The 27,346-nt window shown below is 43.8% G+C and overlaps 1 protein-coding gene across 2 annotated transcripts in view; it reads right to left on the bottom strand.

The window, feature by feature from the left end:
* IGF2BP2 (insulin like growth factor 2 mRNA binding protein 2) overlaps positions 1-27,346 on the bottom strand; it is a 74,016-nt gene that overhangs the window by 34,309 nt on the left and 12,361 nt on the right. For both annotated transcript variants that reach the window (XM_056849525.1, XM_056849526.1), the window contains exon 3: positions 226-274. In XM_056849525.1, the coding sequence (XP_056705503.1) occupies positions 226-274 (49 nt within the window). The remainder of the gene's footprint in view (positions 1-225; positions 275-27,346) is intronic.

Raw genomic sequence — 27,346 nt, 5'->3', positions numbered from 1 at the left:
ACAGTGACTTGGGGGCCCTAACTGGATGGAACAGCAGCACGGAAATATTTTAAACAAACAAATAAATAAATGACCTAAAAAATGTTAGTGTGGAGACACAGTAGGACAAGAAATTAATAGATAATGTTTGATACATAAATAATATTAGTGTGTATGTGTGTATACAAATACAGTTATCGGGGAAGGAGATAGAAGAAAATAATAAAAAACCATTTATTCACTTACCTCCCACTGTAGATGAGGGGGGATATTCCGGATCTGAATCTTCCTGCTCCTATGAAAGAGAGTTTCAAAAAATAGATATGTGAGAGTAGAACATGTGTAATGAGAGATTGTGGCCTTCTCCACACAAAGCACCAGAACTTTCCTGCAGTTGATGAACCATTTGCTGAACTAGGACAGCCCCTAGTTCTCTGGGGAAGAAGCAGAGATCTCGAATAAAAGCTTCGGCAAATATTTGGTCAGCATTCAGATGTCCCACCACCTCAGTCTGTTTGCTAAACCAGCTCCTTGGGCTCACGCAAAGATTAAATGGTGGTTGTGAATCCTGGTTTGTTAGCAAAGAGCAAACTGCAACGTATTAAAGCACCTGCTTTAGATGTCACAACATCCATGGGAACTAGGGTTGCCAACCTCCAGGTGGAGGCTGGAGATCACCTGGAATTACAACTGATCTCCAGATGACAGAGACCAGTTCCCCTGGAGAACTGATCCCAGCTGGGGCTGGCAATCCTAAGGAGAGCAGGAAAGGGGGAGAGGTTGTGGGGACTTTCAGGAAAGAGGAAATAGTGGGAGGAGAATGAGATACCGCCAGCAAGTCCTTGCGGGTTCCCACTTGTCAATTTATAAACTTCAAACCTGCTTCTGGTGAGATTTACAGTCTAAAATGCACAAGGCACTGCTTGCAGCACTATCTCACACACAACTGTGATTTTGCTTTGTTCACCAATCTCTCCTTTATGTGTACATAAGCCAGCAGTACCAGCACATGTGCTCCCAGGTCTCAGTCCTCTACTTTATCTTTCCCTACCAACAGCCAACTCTGACCTGCATGGTCCAGGCTAGCCTGAACTCATAAGATCACAGAAGCTAAGTATGGTCAGCACTGGTTAGTACTTGGATGGGAGACCACCAAGGAAGTTTAGGGTTGCTACACAGAGGCACAAAATGGCAAACTTCCTCGGAACATCTCTCGCCTCAAAAACCCTACGGGGTCACCATAAGTCGGCAGCGACTTTACACTTTACACACATACATTAGGAGCCAAATACCATGCTGGCCCTAGGAGAAGGCGAAGAAGGTATAATCCTTATTGCAAACAGTTTGCACTGAACTTAGAAAGTATATCATACCTCAAGGATTAAGTGAAAGACGGAGGAACTGAAGCTCAAGCTGTGCATTGTGACTTGCATTGAACTCAGTTGCATATGGGCAGCAAAACAGAAGCTGAATTCTTTTTGATACCTGACTTCTTTTCAAATGATGCCATAAATAGCATCCAGTAAAGATGATCTTGCCCACTGCACCGCCTCACAAACACTTTCTCAGTTTGTAATTTAGGGAAGACAGGGGAAGGCAGTCCCCTTCCCCTGTGTTTCAGACCACGCCTGACTGTTCCTCAAGAGCACTTACGTTTCTAGTTACAATGAGAGTTAGTGAATTGTGCGATTAGTGGCTAAAATTAAGTGGGGGGGGGGGGAAGCCACCGCATTGCTCATTTGTAAATGTGAGTCACTTCCTCTCATGGGAGAGAAAGGACAGCAGCCAGAGGAAAAGACAGTGGCCTGAGTGTCTGGGCTGAACACTCTGGTTTACTCCTGCTGTAGGCTCCTCTGTAGCCGTGCTCATCTGGGTTCACCTAGACACAGGGCAGCACAGTGATACAAGCCCTGCATATGTAATTCAAGAGTAAAACCAAGAAGCTGTAGGTATGTAAAATCCCAATGCTATTTCACACATAACAGCTTCCATACACAGGTGTAGGGGGAAATGTGCATACCCAGAAATACTGCTAAATGTGAATATTGTTCATGTTTTAAATTTTGTCCACGTAACAACCCTGTGAAGTAGGTTAGTCTGAAAGTATGTGACTACTCAAGGACACCCAGCAAACCTCTATGGCGCAGTGGGGATTAAAATCTGGGTCTCACACATCCTAGTTTGACACTCTGACCACTACCCCACACTGGCTCATTATACATGATTACGTAAATACAGGATACATACAATTTACAGCCATTTATAATTTATAGCATCTCCCCCAAGTCTGGGTTTTAGCAAGTCAAAGTCCTTCACTCAGTCTAGCCCTCAGACATTTTCCATTTGGCCACAACATAGCCCTGGATCTCAAGTACCTTCTGCTCTAGTTGACATTTCAGCCACATATCTTGGTTAGGTGCCTTATGCCACTCTATCAGTGCAATGTAACTTCTTTCAAATGATGTTGGCAAAAATACTAGCACAATGCAGTATGGGTCAAACAAAATTGTCTGCTGCTGTAAAAAGAACTAGAGGTGCCTGGAATAACCTCTCCATGGCACTGGCCTGCTTAAAAAAAAGAGTGCCCAAGTGAAGGTAGAAAGAAGAACATCGCCTGAAGCTAGATACACTCTGAAAGCTTTTAGGAGTAGGTGCCATACACTCAAACAAGTCCATTGCCTACATTCAGCATCAATCCTTCCACACTCAGCCTGACTCACATGTTCCATTGCAGTGGAAACAAAAGACCAGTATCAAAGTGCAGCCATGAGTATATTTGCATCACCAGGGAGATAAGTCAAGGCTTCTAGCAAGGCAGGTAAACACTGCACCTGTTTTAATGTCAGACCAAATGGATCAATAATCTCTGCTCAACTATACTTTCCATTGCTCAGCCAGCAGCAGATACAACAGGTACACTTTGAAGCACAATCAACCACATTAGAGCACCACCCAAGCCACCCACACTCCAAATCATTCCTAAAGAATGCTCCTTCTCAAATGTCTGTCAACACAGACTTCCTATAATGGTAACCTAGGAAGCAAAGTTTCAGGAGTGTAGCTGTGTTGGTGTGCAGTAGAAGAGCAAGGTTTGCATCCAGTAGAACTTTAAAGGCTAACAAGATTTCCAGATATAAGTAGTAAAAAGGTATTAGTAAAAACTCCTTCATCAAATGACAGTGGGAGCTTTGACTCTTGAAAGCTTATGCCCTGGAAATCTTGTTAGTCTTGTTAGTCTAAATGACAAGTAGCAATTAATTTACACATTTTTATTACTTGGCAGAATGACTTGGAAATCTATTACCTTTAACACTATTTTAATCTCCATTTTTTTATAAAGTCTTTTAAGGTGCCCCCACTGTTTATTTTTGCTGCGACAATAAAAACGTATTAGTCTTTTAAGGTGCCACAACTGTTTATTTTTGCTGCAACAGATTAACGTTGTTGCTCCTCTGGAATTATGGGACTGACAGCAATCGGTCGGAATTCAGCCACTTCAAAGTGCCTCCCAGCTTCCAATAAGCTCCCTCCCACCCAAACGATCATGGCGTGAAATGGACGGAAGCTTGCTGGGAAAGCCCAGTTGTCTTTTGACAGCCATTAAATCAACTCTTGCCAGTTTACAAGGCAAACCTGGACTTCTAGTGCCAAGAAAGGAAAATGCTTCTAGGCGCAGCTTGTGCCCAATTCACAATGACTCCAATGAGTGAGTGCCAAGTTGGGGAAAGGGGAGGCATATGATCTGCCCCTTGGAAATCAACAGGAGATTAGCTGCCCTTTGCAGGGTGAGGCAAACACAAATCCAAGAGCAGCAAAACACTGGAAAGAATTATTAAAATCCCAACCAAAATTGGCCTGTCACTCAGAGCCACTTGTGAAATACGATTTGTGCCTCTGTTAAAACTGCCTGCTGCTGGAAAGGACCGATGCTAGTAAAAGGATGCTTCTATTTTGGGCCAAACTGCACATTACGGTGATTGGTAATTGGATCTTCCAACTTTTGTTTTAGTTTTAACTGAAATGCAGGCTTGAGAATTTGCTAATAGTAGGGGGCATCATTAACTCTTTCGGTGATCAAAATGCTCCCAGCTGCTTTATGGTGCATTGCTTATAATATTATTGTCTGTTATACTTTTATCTTGTCTTCTGATGTAATGGATGCAAATATAACTGCTGTCAAGTTATGAGTTTTTAATTTTCCTTTTCCTTTTATTCTTTCTTTGTATTTTGTTTATACACACACAGGTATTTATATATATAAAACAAAATAAAAAAATGCTCCCAGATGCTGTTTGCGTGGAGTCTGTATGTATGATTTTGATAAGAAAAACTGCCCAAGGGGAAGGGGCTGAAGATGTACACACACATCTGTAGCCCCAATCTCATGTATTTCTATCCTGCCCTTGTTCCATGGTGCTCAGCAGCATATGTGGCCTTCTTATATCTTCACAACAAGCCTGTGAAGTAGGTCAGGCTGAGAGTATGTGGATGGCTCAAGGACGCCCAGCGAGCTTCCATCAAACAGTAGGGATTCAAACTTGGATCTCCCAGATCCTATCTCAACACTCGGGCTATTACACTACACAAGCCTCTCCACTGTTGCATTTCAGCTTACAAAACAAAACGAACCCCAAGCCAGTGGAAGATTCAGTCACAGACCTCAAATGTAACAAAACAGTGCAGCTTGAAATGATATTTGCCTAAAGCAAAGAGCTAGCAAACAGTGAACCTCACCTGGCTGGAATCCTAATTACTTTTCTATTTTACCACAAGAGGGCATCAACCCATTGTTTCAGCACAGGAAAGCATGGCTGCTGTGGAAGTATTTTTACTACAAATGGCATTTGTGTCGAATCCACCCATTTGGCGGCAGATATTCGGTAGATGGATTTTTGTGCTGAGCCTCAACTGACCGTGACACAAACGGCTAGCCTGACGGTAAATCCAGAGTGGTTCAGTGCAATTGGCTGTGAATATATACAAACTGAGGGACTTTATGACCGCTATTCTGCCTGTTAACAAATCTAACCACGAGGTTTAGTATATGGGGGTGGGGGAAAGAAACAGAAGAGCTTTAGTATGGGGGGGAGGAACACAAGAGGAACACACAGGGCCTGTTTGCAGAGGATGTAATGCTCACTTAGCGTAAATTTGAACTAAGGACTAAAGTTGAACTGGGGTGGACATTCATAACTACATTAGCCCATGGTGATGTGTTCATCTGTATTCTATTTTGTGATGTGTCTTCTAGTTTTTTCAAGCTTCCAGACAACCATTTTTAAGCCCCTTGTTTGCAAAGCCTCGTCAGTGATGTGTATGTCTGGAGTCGGATCTGGAGCACCGGGTTTGATTCCCCACTCCTCCACGTGAGCAGCGGAGGCTAATCTGGTGAACTGGATTTGTTTTCCCACTCCTACACATGAAGCCAGCTGGGTGATCTTGGGCTAGTCACACACTCTCAGCCCCAACTACCTCACAGGGTGTCTGTTGTGGGGAGGGGAAGGGAAGGTGATTGTAAGCTGGTTTGATTCTTCCTTAAGTGGTAGAGGAAGTCAGCATATAAAAGCCAACTCTTCTTCTTCTATGCAGTGTAAAAGGGGACAAGAGCAGTTTCTCATCTCCTGTGTTATCCCATTATAACAAAATTAGTATCAATAAAAAAAATTGTGGAGGAAAACTTTTGCTACAAGGAATAGGTACTATTTTTTCTTCTCAAATTCAGGAGAAAAGCAGAGAGGAACTGCAGTGTTTCAGCAGGCAATGGAGTAAATGTCAAAGCTGTACACAAACAAAGCAATTTCCTGCGGAAGTTGGGGTGGTTAATGGGCTGCTGTGGTTTGAAAAGACAGGTGCAAATATTATAATGAACAGGAATAAATATCCTAGTTGGATTTCAAGCTCTGCCCTATTGAAGGAAATTGACTGAGAATCCTAAACAAGAATCACTTTTCATGCTAGGGTCAGCCAGTTTATTTATTCAATTATTTGGGTTATTTATAGTTTGCCTTTCTCACAGACTCATTGTGGATTACACAACATAAATCAGTGTAATCAGTAGGATGAAACATCTAATAAGCAAAGTAATAGGACTAGGAATTACAGATAATTGAAACCGAACTATTGTCTAAACAAAGCACAAGTATTAAACATGATGTGTTAAACAGTGAAGAATACGATACTACAGCAGTAGAAACAGTGCATTTTACTGGGCCAATACACTATGCTGTTGCTCTATTTCCTTTACAAAAATGCCCTCCTGAACAATACTGTTTTACATTTTTGTAAATACCATATTTGGCACTGTGAATTAAATACATTTTTTAAACACTTGGGTCTTCGCCCCTTTTGTACGGCTCTGTATCTGTTCCAGAAACATTAGTTCCAGGAGCCGCTATTTAGAATTTAAAAAGGTAAAGGTCCCCTGTGCAAGCACCGGGTCATTCCTGACCCATGGGGAGACGTCACATCCCGACGTTTTCTAGGCAGACTTTGTTTTGCGGGGTGGTTTGCCAGTGCCTTCCCCAGTCATCTTCCCTTTACCCCCAGCAAGCTGGGTACTCATTTGACCGACCTCGGAAGGATGGAAGGATGAGTCAACCTTGAGCCGGCTACCTGAAACTGACTTCTGTCAGGATCGAACTCAGGTCGTGAGCAGAGCTTTTGACTGCAGTACTGCAGCTTAACACTCTGCGCCACGGGGCACCTTTTTAGAATTTACATAGTACTTTTTAAAGTCTTCACAAACATTATCTCAGACAATAATCCATATCACTCTGTGAGATGGGTCAGTGCTATCACACAATGCAGGGAACAGATGAGTAGGAATGACTTGCCTAAGGCAACCTAAAGAATCAATGGTTCAAGTGACATCTGAACCCAGGACCTTGCAGCTCTACACTGTATCACACCATCCCTAGACTGCAAATGCAGATGTTGTTACATCTCAGTTTTAGAACCTCTTCTGTAAAATGGGGACAACAGTGACCTCATGTCACATGGGTTAACCTCCATCCCATCCAAGGAAGCTGAACCATAGAAGCATCCACTAGCCATGACTAACAGCTCATTCCTGAGAACTGCAGTGGCCGGGGACAGCGTGGCTGTGGCGGTGCCACAGCACCTCCGAAGAGGTTTAGCCACTGCAGCAGTGGGGGAAAGGGGTTTTAAAAAAAGAAAAATTACAAAGGGGGGAAGCCCCACTGAAAACAGCGATGCTGCACCAACAAAATGCTGGTGCAGCACTGCTGTTGCTAAAGGGGGAGTTCCTGGGCTGAAAGGGGTTAGGAAGCTGCCTACCGGCAGCTCTGCCCACCAAACGCCCCCAGGAATGCCTTCCATGATGCTGGTGCGAGAACTTGCACCGGCAGGATGCCGGCGGGAGGCCAAGCCAGCATCCACAGGCTGCTCTGCCATGGCAGTCCAGGGGGACCTGTGCAAGTGGTACGACACCAGCGTCCATGCCAGTTTGCATGGTGTAAGTGACACAGATGCCAATGTAGGGGTCACGGCACCTCCGAAGCCCATTCAGCCCCCAAGCTCAGGAATGAGCTGTAAGAGTGTGAAGAGGGGTATGATGACACCTCTCCAAATTACTGCAAGTCAGGGGCTTCAATTTCCCCCTTATTAGGTCAACAAGTGAAAACAATATCCTCCAAGCCAATTTAATAAAAGGTGGCTTTTGTTTTAGGCTGGACAGGGTCATCATTTACATTCATATATAAAATGTGCACAGAGGTTATCTTACCTAAACAGTACAGGAGAAGGATGCCAAACTTTTCCTTTTCCTGCATTACTTCCCAAAAGAAGGTTCTGGAATTTTTTTTCTCCTTTCCTAGCTCCGATAAGGAAATGGGCTAGGGAAGGGAGAAATGTGAACTGAAGGGTAAGGGGCAGTAAGACACAGGATAAAGAAGGGGTCAGAGCTCCTCTCCAACACATTTTATATTACATGATCAGGAGAGACTTGTGCAAAGAAACACAAGTTTGCTGCCATCACATCCAGTTTGGTCAAGGAAAAAGAGCTTACTGGAGGGAGATTACCCTAGCCAACTCCCGGCTTCCTAATGCACATTTCCAAAGATCCAGAGGGGGCATTTAAACTCTTTAATTTGCTAGTGGTTTTTCGCTGTTAAATATTGCTTTGCCATACTTCTCATTTGTCTTTGCAACCACTTTTCCAGAGGACACAGATTGCTTTTACTCTGTCAAAAACGAAAATGAAAATAAAAGCATAACCAGCTGCTTCTGTGAATGTGTGTGTGTGTGTGTGTGTGTGTCGGGGGCGGGGAGTATTTCTATTCTTCTCTATTTTTGTGCATGGAGATTCCTGGCCAAAGCTAAGAAACAGACTTGAACAAGTCTCCAAAGCTGAATAGTCATTTGAGTCATGGCCTTCCAAACCCAACACTTGATCTACTGCACCACATTGGTTGGGTTTTCGGAAGAAGGGAACCTCTCCATGTCTTTAAAACTAGTCCTTTGGCGATGGAACCTCAAGGGAAGAGGAAGACTTTGTATCTTAAAACATCCAGTCTCTCTTTGGACAAGTGACAAGCAATTATATTATTATGGCTAGACACAGCATCGTCAGCCCTGGTTAGTATTTGGATGGGAGACCACCAAAGAATACCAGAGTTGCTGTGCAGAGGAAGACACTGGCAAACCACCTCTGTTAGTCTCTTGCCATGAAAACCCCAAAAGGGGTTGCCATAAGTCGGCTGCGACTTGACGGTACTATACACACACAGACACAGCATCAAGTGTTCACCAGCAATAGAGCTACACTGAAAGAAGCAGTTCCTTTGGTGAGGAAATCCTTCTTATTGATGCATACAAGCTCTAGGTATGCTTAATTTTGAGAGTCCTGGAACGTACCAGACCTCTTCAGAGGAACTGTGTTAGTGGCATTGTTTCTCCCTGCTCTATGTTAGATCTAGTGGCTACTCTTCAGGTCGCCTTCTCTTACGAACAACCACAGAGGGAAATGGCCTCTCTGTTCATTTCCTTGCAATGCTGTATCATTAATTGACTGCTTGCCGAAACTGTGCATTTTTCACCCCTATCAGGGTACGATTTAGTACTGAACTTTGTAAAGATGACTGGACAGTGTTTATACGTTGCTGATTCAAGCTTCATCTTCAAGCATCACATGCAACATATGCCATCCTAAATGTCCAAACCAAATAACAATTCTTCAGCACACCATACTTGTCACATGAATACATGATGCTGCCTTTATACCAAATCAGACCATTAGAAGAAGAAGAGTTGGTTTTTACATGCCAACATTAACTACCACTTAAGGAAGAATCAAACTGGCTTACAATCACCTTCCCTTCCTCTCCCCACAACAGACATCCTGTGAGGTAGGTAGGGCTGAGAGAGCTCTAAGAGAACTGTGACTATCCCAAGGTCACCCAGTTGGCTTCATGTGGAGGAGTGGGGAAACCAACCCGGTTCACCAGATTAGAATCTACTGCTCATGTGGAGGAGTGGGGAATCAAACCCGGTTCTCCACCACTCCAAACCACTGCTCTTAACTACTACACCATGCTGTCTCAAGTCCATGAACACTGGTATTGTCTATTCTGACTTGCAGCTGCCTTACAAGCTCTCAGGTGCAGGTTTTTCCCATCACTGACTACCTGATCCTTTAATCTACAGGGGCCAGTGACTGAGCCTGAGACCTTCTGCATGCAAAGGAGATGCTCTGTCACTGAGACACTCCCCCCAACCCTAAGAGCCAATGGGCTTCCCTCATGTCATGCCAGAAGATAAGGTTATGGTTTACCTCTTTCAAATATGGACAAAATGCATTACAATTCTAATTTGTAGCTCACAGGCACTTCAGGAAAGATACTCAGGGGGAAAGTAACTCAATAGTCCAGTACTGATACCCCCGTATAACTTCTGTCTTATTCTCAATGTATTAATCATTTCCAAGGTGCGTACTTGCAACTTTGAAACAGTTCACGTCAAAGGATTTGACAAGCTGCAGGGTGCGACTTAACATGATGGTTTCTGATGCATCAGCATAATTCATGCTTCTTAAGAGCAATTTTCTGACAACATTCCAACAATACATCTAAATGTTCCCTTTAATGGATTGAACGGAAAGGCCTCTGCAAGGCTACATGCATACATTGAAATATGGCTTGAAGCGATAAACCCATCAGGCCTTACTCAGCAACACTTAGGCCAATCCCAGAGTTGTGCTAGCTCAAGTAAAAAACTTGATATTGGGGCTCCCCAAGACAGAACGAACAACAAGAATGTGACTGGGAGCACAGTTTGCATGCTGGCGTTTGCATTTAAACCTTTCATCTACTGCCCTACAAGCAAGGTGCCAGGGATCACTCTTAATCAGTCTCCCAAATTCCAGCTGTGAGGATGAGAAGCAAGTGACACCACATTGGAGCCAATAAACCTCAAATGGAAGTCACTAGCAGATGCAGTTCCTGCCAGCCTACCCGTTTCCCCACAAGCCCCGGAGAACGGAAAAGTTGATGCTGTGGGTCACAAAAGCCTCCTGGACAAAACAGTACTGTAATAACTTCTTGTAACAGAGATCAGTTGCCCTGGAGAAAATGGCCTCTTTGGCAATTGGACTCTATGGCATTGAAGCCCCTCCCCTCCCCAAGCCCTGCCCCCTCAGGCTCTGCCCCAAAAATCTCCAGGTATTTCCTAGCCCAGAGCTGGCAACCCTAACACTTACACAGTTCATTCAGTACAAGAGTTAAACCTAATATACAATCTTGATTGTTATAGCAACTCAGCATACAGAATGGCAGTAGTTTTACATAGAAATCGTAGTGGTATAAAACAGCAGTGACTGGTACATGAGAACGCTGTTATTAAATATTTATATTATTGAAATGCTTAAGAGGACAAAATCTGACCTGGGCTCTATACAAACTGTCCCTTTGCTCTGCTGACATATTCATATTTCTGAGTTTCAGTTCTGGCCACTCCACAGTCTGTCACAATCCCACTGTGGCATTAGACATAGGTAGAATATTAATAGCCTGGAGACAATCCTTGAGCGAGTGACCAGTCACCATGATTCGGTGTAACACAGAGTCACAGGAGCTAAGTGCGCAGACCAGCATGGCAACAGCCAACCCTGCCAATCTCCCTCTCACGCCACACATGCAATCAATGGTAGAGCTTAGCTCAATGAACACAGAGTGCAGTATTCAGCTCAATTCACCATCTGAGAGTTTGCATGAAGGCAACTGTCATTTCCCCTGTGTTTTTTCTGAAGAGATTTTCATGAGGGAAGGGGCGGCAATGAACTCAAAAAGGCATTTTCTAAAAATGCAAAGAAATACTTTTTTAAATTAAAAAACAAATTTTTTTTTTACAAAATATGCAACTCCATTCAGTGCCAAGGCACCTGGATGGCCCAGGCTAGCCTGATCTCGTCAGATCTCAAAAGCTAAGCAGGGTCAGCCCTGGTTAGTATTTGGATGGGAGACCACCAAGGAATACCAGGGTTGCTGTGCAGAGGAAGGCACTGGCAAACCACCTCTGTTAGTCTCTTGCCATGAAAACCCCAAAAGGGGTCGCCATAAGTCAGCTGCTACTTGATGGCACTTTACACACACATACATTCAGTGCCAAACCCTTACAGCTTTTTGAAGTATATATTTAAGGCAATTCTCTATTCTTTTTAAACAGCCTTTTCTGTCAGATCTCACATTACTTGCCAATGTTAACAGTCTCAAATGATGCCAGCTTTGGAAATGTTTTTAAACGGTACCTTACATCAAGCATAAAAGCAAACCAACTCCTTTCTCATTTGGTGGTGGTTCTTTTACACACCCCGGTCAGCTTCCCCCCTCCCTCTCCTGGCACTACAATTCCAAGTCTTGTTGAAGGGATTGGTTTGTCATGGTTTTGATCAGGTATTCTCTGCTTTGTCCAAGGTATATTACTTTTGGCCCCCAATGAGTTTTTTCCAAGACTCAGAATGGCTGCTGCAACAGCAGTCGTGGAAGGCTCCTTGGCAAAACAAAAACAAACAAAAAACCCCACATCAATTTTAATTGTTTTGTAGCGGCTTGTCCCATTTCTGAACGCTTCTTTTGGCATTGCACAATATACACCTCTGAGTCTCCCAGGCCTTCTCTGCAGTCTTTATTAGGCCTTTCCTCTCACTTTCCCCCTCACTTAAGAGGAAGGGTCGGCACAGAACCACTTGTGTTCTGATTGTCTTTCTCACTCCACTCAGTTCTCCCTAATGCCCTATGGGGTTGCTTGTCTGGCTAAATTATGAAAATCCTGATTGCTGTTGAGATATACAATCTGAAAGGGAAATGTGTGTACTGGAAGCCTCCATAGTGCAAAGCTCAGAAATGTATAATCTGAGTAACTGCCGCACACAAGCTTTCTAGTAGAGCAGCAGAGATACCAAGGAAGAATAATTAACGTGAGGGGGAAATGATATTTTACTCCCTAACACACCATTAAAGTCTTGGGGGAGGGGGGAGATGAAAAGTGTTTTTACCCCAACACAGACAGGATGCTTTCTTGCAATTACTGTTTGCTGTGTTTTAAAGAATATCCCCACACTGTTAGGTGTGTGCATCTTCTAAAAAGGTTTAGAGTCCAGTTGTACAGTAAGCAGGAATTCCCCACAGAAACATACCAACGTTGCAAATCACAAGAGAGCTATTTACAAACACTCCTCCAGAGATGCTTCCACACTAGCTGTTTAGTCTGGAATAGACATTATTTGCTCACTTCATTTTTACTAGAAATTCAGATGATATCTCTGGCAATTTGCTATACTCCCATATTTTCTGTGTTGGGTTTTTTTAAAGGCCTGGTTTGTAGTGATTTTTCTTTTGCACTTTAAACACAATTGCAGGGCCAGCCATTCATCTTCAGAATGATGAAAGTGCTACTAAACAATTTCTGGGCTAGTGTCCCTTTAAAATCCCTTCCCGCTTTAAACCATTTTCCACTTCTCACCTTCATTACTTCTTGTTCACCTTCCCGCCCAATTTACTCTAGCCAAAATCCATGTGTGTGGAACGTTTTGATTACTACTGTTTCTGCAGCCAAAGAGCTCATTATTTTTTTCCCTGTCATGTAGACACCATGTGGTCCCTGCGAATGCCTCTGCATTCACAATGGCAACAAGAGCTTCATGGAGAATTGTGTGGAAGAAGCAATCTAAGTTTCATGACTTCTGTGAAAGAAGGCAAGAAGCTTTCCCCTAGTGTTTGTTCTCTTTCACTTAAGTAAAGCTCTCTCATTTAGTGCCCCACTCCCATTCTTTATTTAGTTTGGTTAAATGTTCCAGTAATTCGAGTATGGGATACTTGAGGATGAATCTTGAAAATGACAATAAGTCCCAGCAGGCTTCTAATCCCACTGACAAAGTTGGAACTTTTGCTGTTCTTTTTTTTCTGGGGCTGCTGAGAACATCTATATAATTCTCAAGAATCTTGGTTGTACATGCATTTCTGTCAAGAGTAGCATTTTTCTCTGCTAGCAGTTGAACTATTACTTTTAATCTCAAATCTTGTTCTTCTTGAGATCTGTTGTGCACAATTATGTCATTGTGAACATTTTTCAGTTCTGGGATTCCCAGCAACAATCCATGGAGATCATCCTAGAATATCTCCACTGATGATGGTATGCCAAAATTTAATATCACCTAAGGCCAATATAAATTGAGTATATTGGCTTGGATGCCATGCATGATAAATAGTGTAAAAAGGAAGTGTGCTCTGTGTAAGAGGCTATCTAGGATACATGGAACTCCTTCATAGGATCCAGGCCACTGTGATTAAATTGCACCTAGGATTTATATCCAGGCTGTGATATCTTGCATTCAGGTACACCTTGGAAAATACATATACACCACTGAGTTCTAATGCCATGTCATTTCTTGTTGCTATAATACTTCTTTTGGATGATTACTCAGTTATTTGTTCATCTACACTGAAGCATCTCATTTGAACCCTTTCAGATTTTACCCAGGAGCCCACATATTTTGGATGTCTTAAGTAGCCAGCCCACAATCTGAGATTCCTACAACCCTGCCCCTTTCCACGATTCAGGGAGGCACATGGTTTGTCTCTGACATCACACCAAATTCTTTACATACATTGCACTCAAGAGTGACTACTACAGGTACGGTCCTGACCCTTGTCCCTAGTGCTCAGGTCAGGAGAATAATGGGGGCTCATCATTCTCAGGGGGTAGGAGAAGACACACTTACCATGGCAAGTGAATTTCAGCACCACTGATGTTACCATAGTCATACGTTTGCTGTTGATTTCCACTTTGTACTCCAATCCATATGCAGTGGCTATGTGTTCAAATACTAGAGCAGTGATACCACATGTGGCTGTTTCACATGCTATCTCTGGCTCTTCTTATTTTGGTTTCAGTGAGCAGAATTTAGTTTTGTTCCATCAGAAATTAATTTGGTTACATTAATAGATGGCCATCTGTCAGCAATGCTGATTCTGTGACCTTAGGCAGATGATGAGAGGGAGGGCATCTTGGCCATCTTCTGGTCACTAGGGGTGTGAAGGGGGGAGGTAGTTGTGAATTTCCTGCATTATGCAGGGGGTTGGACTTGATGGCCCTGGTGGTCCCTTCCAACTCTATGATTCTATGATTCTAATAGTTATTTTTAATATGATTGGATTGTGTATGTGGTGAGGTTGTGTGCAGCCGGGGTATAAATTAGTTATGTGGCTCTTTGGTTGATGGTGACAGTGAATGCAGATCTTTGTGAGCAACAGAGTGAGGACCACGGTCTTAGAGACTCTTGCAGGCCTCCCTAGGCTCTTCAACAAGAAGGTCGATAGCTGTCTTCTATATCAACAAGCAAATGTAGTTTTACTGCACGTATTTTCCTTTGCATATACTTTTGTGACAAAGCAGTGTAAAATGCCTTGAATTACACCCAGGGAACCCAAATCTCAAGGAAGAATCTCTTTCCCAGGGAAGGAAGTAATGAACTGCTTAAATTGCCAGCTAAGCGGAGCTGAGTTTCCTGCAAGGAGATACCCATTTGCCCAACTGCCAAGAAGGGGCAAGTTGGATGGCTATTTGGATGAACTGAGTGGGATATTAAAGGACTGAGAAACACTCCAAGTTGATTGGGAAAAAGAGAGGTCAGTGACCTATGAGGGGCATCACCCCCCCAAACTCAGGAGCTGATAAACAGAAACCCATGCAGCTGGGGCAGGAAGGGTTATAAGATCTGGACACCTGGTTAGCAGTGCTCAAGCCATGACCAGGAACAAGGGAGGGACAGAGTGGCAGTTGCCCTGACCAGGCACTATTTCATATATTCCAGCACACTTATTTCCATCCCAAGGAGTGGATGCCAAGGTCACATCAGTGACTATAAAGCGTAGACTAGCCTCGTGAGTTTTATTATTTTCTTAGTTCTTAAATAGTCCCTCAGTGCTGTGATACATTTTCCCTATACCTGAGCTCTAGAGTGTAAGGTTGTGTTATAATGAATAAAGATCTTTCTCTTTTACGAGCTCAGACTGAATTCAAAGAGCCTCACCTACACGTCTGACCACTTCTTCCATGCATTAGCTACAGTCCCCTGGCTTGGCTGGATAGCAAATAGGAGAAAGCGGCATGGAAGCTAAAAGACTGACCACACCCCATGTACCCACAAGGGGCCCAACCAGTGCCCCAAGCCGCTGGTAAACAAGGAAAAGGTCAAAAACGTTTGGGTGGTAGAATTACCCAAATATCCGGTGGGAAGCAGGGGAGGGAGAAGTGGGACGAGTCGTCGCACACATGTATACGGCCCTCACCCACAGTGACATATACCTCTATTTTTTATTTTAATGCCCACAACATAATCCTCATTCTTGACATACTTGATTGTTCTGAGGCTTGTTACTTCCTTTTGCTTTGGTTTAGCAAAATGATTCCTCCCACTCAAACTACACTTCTTTCCTTTTACATTTTTCTGAGTATAGCTGTGATCACCAAAATATCAGGAGCTATCTTTGCTAACTGATTTAGAGTTAGTCTTAGGTTCTGTTGCAGACAAGTAGATTACGTGAGCCTGCTGCAGCAAAAAAAAAAAAAGACTTTGGTAGCATTTTAAAAACTAACTAGTGCTTATCCTAGAATAAGATTTTGTGGACTAGCGCCCTCAGTCAGATGCATGGAGTCCTCACTAGGCATGCATATGCATGTGCGTGCACGCACACACACAAATGAGAGTATGAAGAAAAGAACCAGTAAACAGTAAGGTCAAAAGCCTAGGGTTTCAGGTCCCTCCTTTCCATCGTGGGCTGGGGCTGGGGCGATTGCACACAACGCAGCCACGCATGTGTGTAATCCCCACTATGGAGCTGCCTTGTGGATTGGCGAAACCACCCACCTTGCAACCCAAGCCTTAAGCGATTATAGGTGAGGACAAAATGGCAACGCTTGGTAACAAGTTATGCTATGGTATTCAGGGGTAATGTCCGTAGCAGTCCATCTCTGTGGGGGACACTTTTATATGGAGCCTCAATATCTATACCAATGAAGATGGTATTCTTTTGGAGAAGGTCAGTGGATTGTGTTTTCCTTAGGAAGTCAGTACTGGGTTGTAAATAACTGCGGTTGTGATGGCACAAGGCCAGAGGATAGTGTATATAACCAGAAACTCCTACTGTGATTGTGCTACTGCCTACAACAATGGAACATCCAGCGTTGCCAAGTTTGGGTATTTGAGGTGGTAGATAGAGGGTTCATGTTCAAGGTTCCTGAGGCACATCAGATTTATTCCTGTACATATGTGGGAAAAATCCCCCATTATTTCTTTCTGGTATTCCTCAATGGGGGTCTAAGAATAATCACTTGTAATATGTGGCGTTGGAAAGTTCTCTTAGCCTTCTGCATGTAATCAAACTAGTTCATCATGAGAACAGCCCTGTCTGTCAGCCTCTTTGATTATGATGTCAGAATTATTTTGGGGGCTGTTCATTGCTTCGCTTCCATATGGCTGAAATTGTCTTGTAAGCAATTCTGTTTGTTAATTACTTCAGCCTCAGCACAGTAACAAAAGCATTCTATGTAAAAAAAAGAAAAATCCAGTGAGGCACTGCAGAGACCACGTAGACGTCTTCCTTCTGTAGCACAGAGGGAATGAAATTGGATGGTTAGTGCACTATTTATTGATATGCTGAGAAAATGGCAGTTGTTTGCCAGTGGCCTGTTCAGCAGTATGCAGAGAAGAGGAGTTCTGTCTGGCAGGGCATCCTTCAGGGCGGGCACAGAAGTACTCTATCAGTAGTAGACAGTGGGTTTGAACTACAATGTTGTATGTTCTGTGATTTTATCTCTTTATTGGTGTTTCGAAATGGACTGTTTGTAGCTAATTCCTTAGCCGGATGTGGCATTCATCTGTTGTTTCCATAGCTTGCTGATTTGTTTGCCTAAAGCTACGTACTTCAAGCACAGTGTTTGTTTTAAGGTTGTGAGACATTATAAGGGTATTTGGAAGTCATCTCCATTCCCTGTATCCAGAAGAATGTCAAATATATCTTGTGTCTCCTGCACAATGCAAATGCAAAGCTATCTTTCTAGTATTATCAGCGACACCAAGAGCCAAAAATAAATTTGTAGCGCTCCCTCCCATGCCTACCACACCATCTGCATGTTCTTCAAATTGTGAGAAGATCAGCAGGCCTTGAGTAGCCATCTTAGAATGAATACAAGTTACAGTTTCTCTCTTCACTTCTGCTTCACAAAACTAGACAATGTTTATCAGTTTGTTTGCTTTTCTAGTCTTTTGCTGAGTTTCTATTGCTTTTCATATTGTTACCAGATATACTGGTGCTTATGAAGAACTGCTTTTATTAACATAACTTTGTTGAGCAAAACTGCACAGCCATTCACCCTAGCTCCAAACTCCCTCTCCTTTTCTTTTCCAGTCTACTCTGACTATGGAAGAGCTTATTTCTCTTAGGTCATTTATGCATGGGAGTTTTACCTGAGGTTCGTTGCTGGCTGGACTCACACTTTTCTGTTGGGAATCTATGCACTGGCCGTTTCCCAAGCTCAAATCAAGTCCCGCCTCTTTAAATGCTGCTCTGTAATTGGCTTACTTCGCAGTGCTCACTGTGAGAGAAGTTTTCCTCCCTCCCAAACCCAACTGCCGCATAAAAAAGCATTTTAAGATCAAAAAACAAAAAACGGAGCAATCTGAAAGAAGGGGGGGGGGAGCCAAGCCTTGTTTTTTAAAAGCCTCTCTTTTGCTCAGAAAGAGCTCCGAGGAAGCACTTGAATCCCCACCTCTTTATACACTGTTTTGTGATTGGCTGTGAGAGAAGCAAATCTTCTGTGTTTCCCCTGCTTACCATCTGCATGGAAATTTGAGCCGGGCTGAGCTCAGGGGAGAGGAAAAAGTCGGATTAACAGAGGAATGGGAGGACCCAGGTTGATTTTGTGTTGAAACAGCGTCAAGCTACCAAGGGATGGGATATCGTGCATACCGAAAAGTTAGATCCTGGCTGAAACAGGGAATAAAGGAGGTTACAGTGACCATGCATAAATGACCTTAAAGTGCCAGCCACACTTGCGACAGCACATCTTGATATTATGCTCAAAGACATGCTGTAAGCCAAATTGCATGAAAAGTGAAGTGGAACTCAGGGAGCTAGGAACAGAATGAGGTCAGGACTAAAATGAAGCTATGGACAGTTCCTACAACAGCAGTACACGGAACTGAGTGAAAACCCTGCTTCCTACCCTATTCAGCAAACCCAGTGCCAGGTATCAGACTCAATAATTTAGGGGCCAGTGGCAACCATGCACCTAAATTTCTGTAACCTTGTCCAGTAGATATTATAGAATGTCAAATGATGAAAATGTATATCACAATATAAGTGGTGAAAACAAATTTCACAAACAGAATAATTTGTTTACTGCATAACATTGAGTGTGGTGCTGAAGAAAAACATTAAACAATACTGGCATTTTAAAAACACATGACAATCCAATTACCACATACCAGGGGAGGGGAAAATAAAAGTTTGCTCTGGACATCTCCAAATAAATAAAAAGCTGCAGACCCTGCATGGAACTTTTATCATCACAGAATCATTTTATGCACCAAATATTAACTGAATATTTGACCTCTGATTGTTTTTGACAGTTGTTGCTTATTGACTTATAACTTCATTTGGTAGTCAATATCAGATATTTAGTACTGAACAGATGACAGCCTTTTATTTTTGACTCTTGCCAAAATCAAACCCATCAGGTGTCAATAAGACAAAAGAGTTCACACCTTGATACTAAAAATGCACATCTAAAAATCAAATTTAAATAGCAAAATGCAAAAATTAACACTTTTCCATTTTTGTTTTCATTCTAATAACCAAGATGTCTTCTACCATTCATGATGCATGGCACTTGCCACGGCCAAGGCTCCCGAAGGAGAAAAAGAGCAGCCGTTTCAAAGCACCTACCTCCATGACTAACAGGTCTGACCTACCACTAGTGCTAATCCCATCTTATAATACCCACATTGTTCAGCATCAAAACATCTGCAGGACCGCAATTGTGCTATGACTCAGGCAGTATTGCTGTGTACTCTGCAGTACTTGCGCATGTGTCAGAGCTCTAGGAACGTCACTCTTCCTTTGAAGGAAGTTTTAGGTTGCAAAGACTGGCGTGGAACGCACTACGACGGTCTGTTAGAGGCTTGTATACAAATATCTTGTGCTCCTTGATGATTTCTGTGCCTTGGTACATACATGTTGCTCTCGTGTTACTCTCCTCCGCCTCTGTGAAAATTATAAATTCATAGAACTGAGGCGGAGGAGAGGAAGCACATATACCAGCAAACACCTCTTCAGTGCAGCCATTCAGTGATCATCAGAGCCCAGCATGGGAGCTGACATAATTAACCACAGTGGTGATAAGCACCCAGGGGGGCAGCTAGCACTGTTGAGTCAGCCCAGCTTGTACTGGTTCACCCCTTTAGCACTGAACCTTACGGTCAGATTGACGGAGGCAGTTAACACAGACCTAAAATCCCTGTACTCCACAAACAAGGAGGGGAAGGAAAGGCTCAGCCAAGGTATGTGCTGGTCCTGAGCTCACGTCAGCCCTCACTTCCAGGGTTGTTTAGTGAGAGCTCAGTGTCAGCCTGCCAAAGAGTGCTCTGTGTCTGAGACTAATTTCCAGTTCCAGCCCTATCAGGATCACTTCTGAGGAGGAAAAAAAAGGGCTTTTATCTTTTTGTTCCCCAAAGGAAACACTGACATAACTGATTTGCAGCTCCTTATCTTGACTGATAAAAGTGTGCTATGCTTCCATCTCTCGGCCAACATTATCAATTTATCACCTCTGTTTGAGATACTAGTCTACATGCCACCCTCTGCTATATTTATCTAGCTTCAGCAATACACATGGCACTTCATGGAATATAAGACAAGACGTTTTGGCTCCAAGAAATGACCAGTATCATCCTCAGCAGTTACATCCTTCTTAGTCCATTGAAGGCAATAACAAACAGACTCATAGTGCCTCCTAAAAGCTTAATCCTGTCAAGATGGAAGTGCTACTGGTGAGCAGTAGGACTGACTTGGGATTTAAAGTGTCACCAGTTCTGGATGGGGTTGCACCACCTTTAAGGACCAGGTATGTAGCTTGAGGGCACTGCTAGACCCAGGCCTCCTGTTGGATATACAGGTGGTGGCTTTGGCTTCAAGTTCTTTTTGCCAGCTTTGACTCGTTAGCCAGATGTAGCCTTTCCTGGGCAGAAGAGATGTAGCCACTGCGATACATGCCCAGGTACCATATAGATTAGCAGGGGCTGCCTTTACAAAGTGTTTGGAAACCTTCAATTGGTACAGAAGGCTGTAGCCAGGATACTGACTGGAATAGGCTCTAGGGACCATATCACTCCAGTCTTCTCTCATCTACACTGGCTCTCAATTTGTTTCTGGGCCCAATTCAAGGTGCTGTTGCTAACCTTTCAAGCCCTATATGGTTTGGGACCAGCATATCTTAAGGACCACTTACTCCCATACAAACCTAACCAAGCACTACAATAATCTTCTGAGGCCCTATTTCTGGTGCCCGTCTTCTGAGTTTAGGGGTGGCAACCCAAGAGAGGGCTTTCTTGGACATGGCACCAGGGACAGTTGTCTGTCCTCTTCCATCACCTTCTTCCACCGGTTGCTGAAGACTTAAAAAAAAATTAAGGTTCCCGATAGAGGGAGCCTATCTTGCTGCCCCCGGCTGCAGAAACGAAACCGGCAGCCAGGACCAGGTGAGCCGGGTCAGCAGGACGCCACCTCAGGCCGGAAGATCGGAACCGGGAGCGGAGGTGGGGGAGGAAGGCCGGCAGGTCACAGGGACAAGGGGAGCCGGCCAGCAGCGGCATGGCGTGCCTCGTTCTGTGGGGCCTTCCTACAGCAATGGGCCCCTCCCAAGATGGGGAGTGGGCCAATCAGGAGGGATCCCGGGCCGGAAGGAAGGAGGGGCAAGCTCCGGAGGCCAGGGGAGTGGTTTTCGCACCGGCCTCTCCTGATGCTTAAATTGAGCGCTGCGCGCTCAAGCAGTCAGTTCGTCCCTGGTTTTGGTCCCCACCCTCCCTCCTAAGAAGAGTTTCATCAAGATATTTTCAATTGTCACAACTTGGGCGGTATAGCATGGGGACTGCTGACAGTTTACTGGAGGAAAGCAGCTTGCATGCCCCTTTCTTCCGTCTTGGGGACCCCAATAAGGGGTTTTGGGTAAGGCTAAAGGAGGACAGGCCCTGAGGAAAGGGCGAACAGCCTTTCCCAAGTGGCGAGGGTATACCTAGTGGCACGTGTCCAGGTGCTTAACCCTGAATCACCATCCCGGGTTTCCCACAGTGGGACAGCTGTGGGAAGGCTTGTACGTTATGTCGCACTGGGGTCGGCTTACGTACTGTCTCTGTTCCGATGCGGCGCCAAGGCTTTGGCAGCTGTTGCCAATCAAGTTGTGGCTGCATACTTTCCAATAAACCCCTAAATCTCAAAAAGTCTAATTTTCCAAAATTTGTTAATTCTGTGTTTGCTTGTTATGGTTACTATTACATTAATAATTGTTATATGAATAAAACTAAGTTTTTGAAATTTGATGTCGTTTGATGTTTCTCCACTATGGGCCATGGGGTTGGCAATGGCTTTAACTCAATGAACTTTCCTTTCTGCCTATGTTTTATTTGCTGGTTTTTAAACACATGTTTTATTTATGGTTTTAACTGATTTTACAATGTGTTTGGTAATGCTTTTAATTGTTAGCTGCCTCGGTAGCCCTGTTTGGGCAGAAAGGTAGGAAATACATTTCGTAAATAAATAAATAAGACTAAGGACAGTGCCCTTCATACAGAGCACATTACAGAAGTCTAATCACGGAGTTACAAAAGCACGGATTAGCACTGCCAGGTTGGCTACGTTCAAGAAAGGGGCGAGAGCTGTTGGCTTTAAACAAGGGAAGGGGTGAGGAGTTGAGGCAGGCAATAAACAGGAAAGAATATGTGTTCCCTAGTGACAGAAGGAAGTAGAAATGAGCCACTCAGACAGCTGTCTTAAAAAATTCAGCCCACAAGCAACGGTTTTCCTGCAATGGTAGGGAAGTCTCCTGCACCTTCATTTGGGCCCCCAGTGCATCTGCAAGTATTTAAATACAACATGACATAGCAAATAGGGTTATATGTATTATGCGCATCTACAGAAACATAGTTATATAAATCTAAAATCCAACAGGTGAAAAGGAATTCAGCATCCTGAGCAAGAAAATGAAATCTCGAAAGCCATGGTGATGCTCGGCAAAGCTGCTCACGGGCAAGGCCTCTGCTCCATGGCTTCTTTTTGCTGAATGGTGCCCCTAACCTCTCCCTGGCATCTAGACCACACAACATTCCCAATGTTTGAATATCTGAATTTTGGAAGTAGAATAAAGCATCATCTGGCAAATACTTACACATCAAAAGTTGTATTTTTCTGGTATAGAAACTGGGTACAGATTTTAGATTATGGGGGGCAGAGTTTGCAACACCCTGACACAATATTGTTTCCAGCATCACAGATATATCCGCGTATCTCTATACAAGCAATATAAGCTCTGCACCTACCATTCTTTGTAAACAATACTTGGGCCACTGGATCAGCAGAGGTGGATAGAAGAGACTCTGTTTTAGGACTGTTGCCATGGCATGTGAGCACCTGCCATCTCGCCTCCCAGGCTCACATGGACCTGTATTAAGCAAATGTGCCTCTCTGTTCCATGTTCTTACAGGAGTTCCTGACCCTATAACTGCACTATTAGCTTGTGCCACACACAAACAATTCAGGCGTCAAAAAGGAAACTCAGAAATTCCCTTCACCCATTTCTGCATAAAGAACTCAGTGAAGCTTGCCAACAGAAGTTGGTCCAGTACGCAGTATCATATAACTTGGTGTGTTTCCCTGGATCAAATGCTGAAATAATGTTCCAGTCAGTCTCCCAAAGCTGCCTGCTGTGTTATCTCTGGCTCACTCACATAATCAAATAGAAGTTTATTCAACACACAGAAATCCTAGAAAACATCCTCGTGCTACGCAGTCAGAAATGCTCATGGAAAAAACATGCCTCGAAATTTAGTTTCCAGTGGGCTGCCAGGTCTATAAATAGAAAAGAAATAAAGCATCTGGTTCATAACCCAGCATTATCTCACAGTGTCCTGAACATTAGTGGCTACACTGTTTCAGGATCAAGGATGTCCCTGGAAAAATACACTAAATGTAACCCTGACTTTGCAGAGTATGGCCGAAAACGCACGGGCACTTACTCCGGTTTCTCCCCAGTGTCCTCCCCGTTCCAGCCAGGATCAGTTCAAACCGGGCGGTGCGCAGAACCTCTCTTGATCGGTGGCGAGTCAACGTGCTGATCTGCCCGTCAAAACAGAAAACGCCGGAGACACGCACTTCCTGGCCGTTCAGCAAAGCACGCTCCCGGTGCTGATTGGCCGACTCACTGACTCACTGACCAATGACAGCCCTGCGCTCCCACTTTTCAAAAAATTTGGAAACAAAAGGGGGTGAGGTTGCGCAGGGAGGGGTTTGGAGGCGTGCGGGACGTTGTGACGCCGGAAGAATAGGCTCCTGTTAATCTAAGGCGAGCCAGGGTTAACGGTTGGGGTCTTCATTCGCAAAGCCAGGTTCATTTTGGGTCGAGACAACGCTCAGCCAGCAGCATCTGAGGTGTCGTTTGTTTGCGAGAATTTGGTCCTGGTTGGGACTGGAAATAAAATGGGAGGAGACTGGGCGGAGACCGGAGTAAGTGCCCGTGCGTTTTCGGCCTTTGTAGACAGGAACAGGAATTGTAAGGCTGGCAGTATTTCCTCATTATATGATTTCCATAATCATGAACTTTCAGACAAAGGTCACATAACTTGCTTAACCTTTAAGGAGAAAAATCCAAGGGAAAGTCCCTAGAATGCAGGGACTTCAACATCCACTCCACATGCTGTGGTTTCTCTATTACAGAGAAGGGAACCAACAAGGACAACTTTAATCCTGAACTGCTAAATAGTTCCAGGATAACAAGCCCAAGCCCAGATATAATCATGTCACTAAGCCAATTTCTTCCTCGTCTATCGCGAGCCACTGTACAACCCTGGTTTATTGCTTTCTGTCTGTTATTCCACCACTAACCTTATTATAATGGATGCTGATGTTAGGGAGGTGAGATTTGGAAAGTCAAATAGCATTGGTATGCATTACACCCAACTGTGCACAAAGAAGGCTGGTGCCTATGTAAAAGGGAGTAATAGTTGATGTAAGCTTTATGTTTGTTTATGCTACTGCCCCTTTAAGACTGCACCACGTGGCATCCTGGAAAAGGAGATGGCAGTATACTGCAGTACTGAAGTGATTTTAGTTCCAACAGTGTAGTAGTTCATGTTTGGTATGTTCTTAAGAAATAAAAGGCAATATTTTCTACACTTCCTGCCTTTCCCCCTGATTGGAGTGTAACACATAGCCATTTACAACCCACACTTGCTAAAGAAGTGACAAACACTATATATGCCCTTTTAACAGCCATTTCTGCCATCTGGACTTTTACCACATATTTTACAACTGGATACATAAGGATGTGTCACTGGCAACCAGGATCAAGTTAATTCATGCCACAGGATTCCCTATTACTATGTATGGGTGTGAAAGCTGGACAATGAAGAAAGTTGATAGGAAGAAAATAGATTCTTTTGAAATGTGGTGTTGGAAGAGAGGGTTGTGGATATCGTGGACTGCCAAACAAAACAAATCAGTGGGTTATAGATCAAATCAATCCTGAACTGACAGAAGCTAAAATGACTACACTGAGGCTGTCGTACTTTGGTCACATAATGAGAAAACAAGAGTCACTGGAAAAGCCAATCACGCTAGGAAAAGTTGAAGGCAGCAGGAAAAGAGGAAGACCCAACAAGAGATGGATTGACTCTATAAAGGAAACCATGGCCCTCAATTTGCAAGATCTGAGCAAGGCTGTTAAGGATAGGACATTTTGGATGACATTGATTCATAGGGACACAATGATTCGGAAGCGACTTAATGGCACTTTACACACACACACACACACACACACACCTATTTTCTTATTATATGCACTAATTTCTGGTGTATCCTGAATCTGTATCTCACAGCAGAGCTTTATGACTAAATACAGCTGTCTGGCTGGCACAATACTATCTGTCACTTGGCTGATTCTGAAAATATTAGTATTTTGGGTGTGCGTTATGAATCTGCCATATGCAGTGTTTAAACTGATTGCTGACCCAGGGCGAATTGGGAGGGAATACGGCCGCGCTATAGTCATAAACTTCATACCAGGCAATTTAATACAACTTATTTTTATTAAACAACATTTACATAATAGTTGAAAGATAGGAATGTTAATTGGAATGTAATCGGCCACAACTTGGAATTGGCAACAGCTGTGACCCCCGTGGCGCAGCATGTATGATGTGTGAGATGCCCAGGCCAACCCCAATGCGGCCTGGTGCGCCAGCCCGCCCACAGTGGTCCTGCTGTGAGCAACCGGTATGGCGGGCCCAGAAGACACGAGGACGATCGCCACTGTGTGTCTTCTCCCGTCACTTGGGAAGAGGCAAACCACCTGCCCTCCAGCCAGGGCGTATCCTTTAAGCCTCCCAAAACCCCGTATTGGGATTCCCAAAGTTAGGAAAGCGACCCCTCCAGTTTGCTTTTCCTACCAAACTGACACATCTCCATGCCTATCCGCCAAAAAGCTGCTCTGGGCCCCCCTTTACTCACAGGCCGGAGCAGCTTCCGCCACATCTCACAGCTGAAGCCAATACTATCTGTCACTTGGCTGATTCTGAAAATATTAGTATTTTGGGTGTGCATTATGAATCTGCCATATGCAGTATTTAAACTGATTATACTTAAGTAAAACAGAGACTTTGAAAATGCAGAGATGAATTTGTGTTTGGTGCAAATGTGTGGTCTCTTGAGGAAATTCCAATAGGAAGTTGTAATCAAACTGCTCTTTTAAACTTGGGGGACTCCAAAATGCAATTTTGGGGTTTGCTGATAGGAAAGCATTAGAATAGGGGGCCCCAACATTGCTGAGCCTGTGAGCCCTTCTGGATTTTTTAGAACACTGCATGAGATCCACCACAAAATGGCTGCCATGAGAGCTAGGGCTGATGAAAAAGTATTGGGAAGTTCCATACAAGGCATCTTCATATGATGGAGATAGCTGTTTCCAAAAAGGTGCTCCCTGCAGACAAAAAGATGATACTTCCTGGGCTCTTCAAATCACCTCTTGCTTCAGTGTGGTGGAAGAATGCCAGGAAATGGGCTCCAGAAAACATGCCTGTAGGTGCCACGGCAACCATAAGCACCATGTTGGGGATCACCGCACCAGAAAACAAATGGTGTGCTACACACAAGTGCCTCTAGAACATCCTGCAGGGTATAAGCTTTTCCAGACACTGCATGGAACACAAGTGCATCCATCTTCTCCCTGACTTCATTCCAAGTGTGCAGAGGAGTATTTTCTTTAGCCAGCATTTTCCTCAGCCTTTTGCTATTTCCAGCTGACTAGCCTCCCTACTTTGCATGGTTCTACAGACATCTGTTCCTCCTGCTGAAAGTCTTATAACACATGGAATGGCTTGAGAATATTCCAGCATCATGCTAGGCTTGTCCTATTTTGGGACCAGCTCTTTAACCCACCACAAACAATTTCTGAATTGTCCTTCTACCCACTGAAATTAACTATACGCTTAATCCCCTGTATTTGAATCTAGCCCAGTTAATTTTTATTTTAAAAAGGATAGCAGCATGAAATACCAGCAGCCAACTTCAGCCTTTCTTTCTGCATCAGC

Source organism: Euleptes europaea, chromosome 5 (assembly GCF_029931775.1).
Source record: "Euleptes europaea isolate rEulEur1 chromosome 5, rEulEur1.hap1, whole genome shotgun sequence".
NCBI lineage: Eukaryota > Metazoa > Chordata > Lepidosauria > Squamata > Sphaerodactylidae > Euleptes > Euleptes europaea.
Note: the sequence above shows the minus strand (reverse complement) of the source record. Positions and strands in the feature narration are given on the sequence as shown.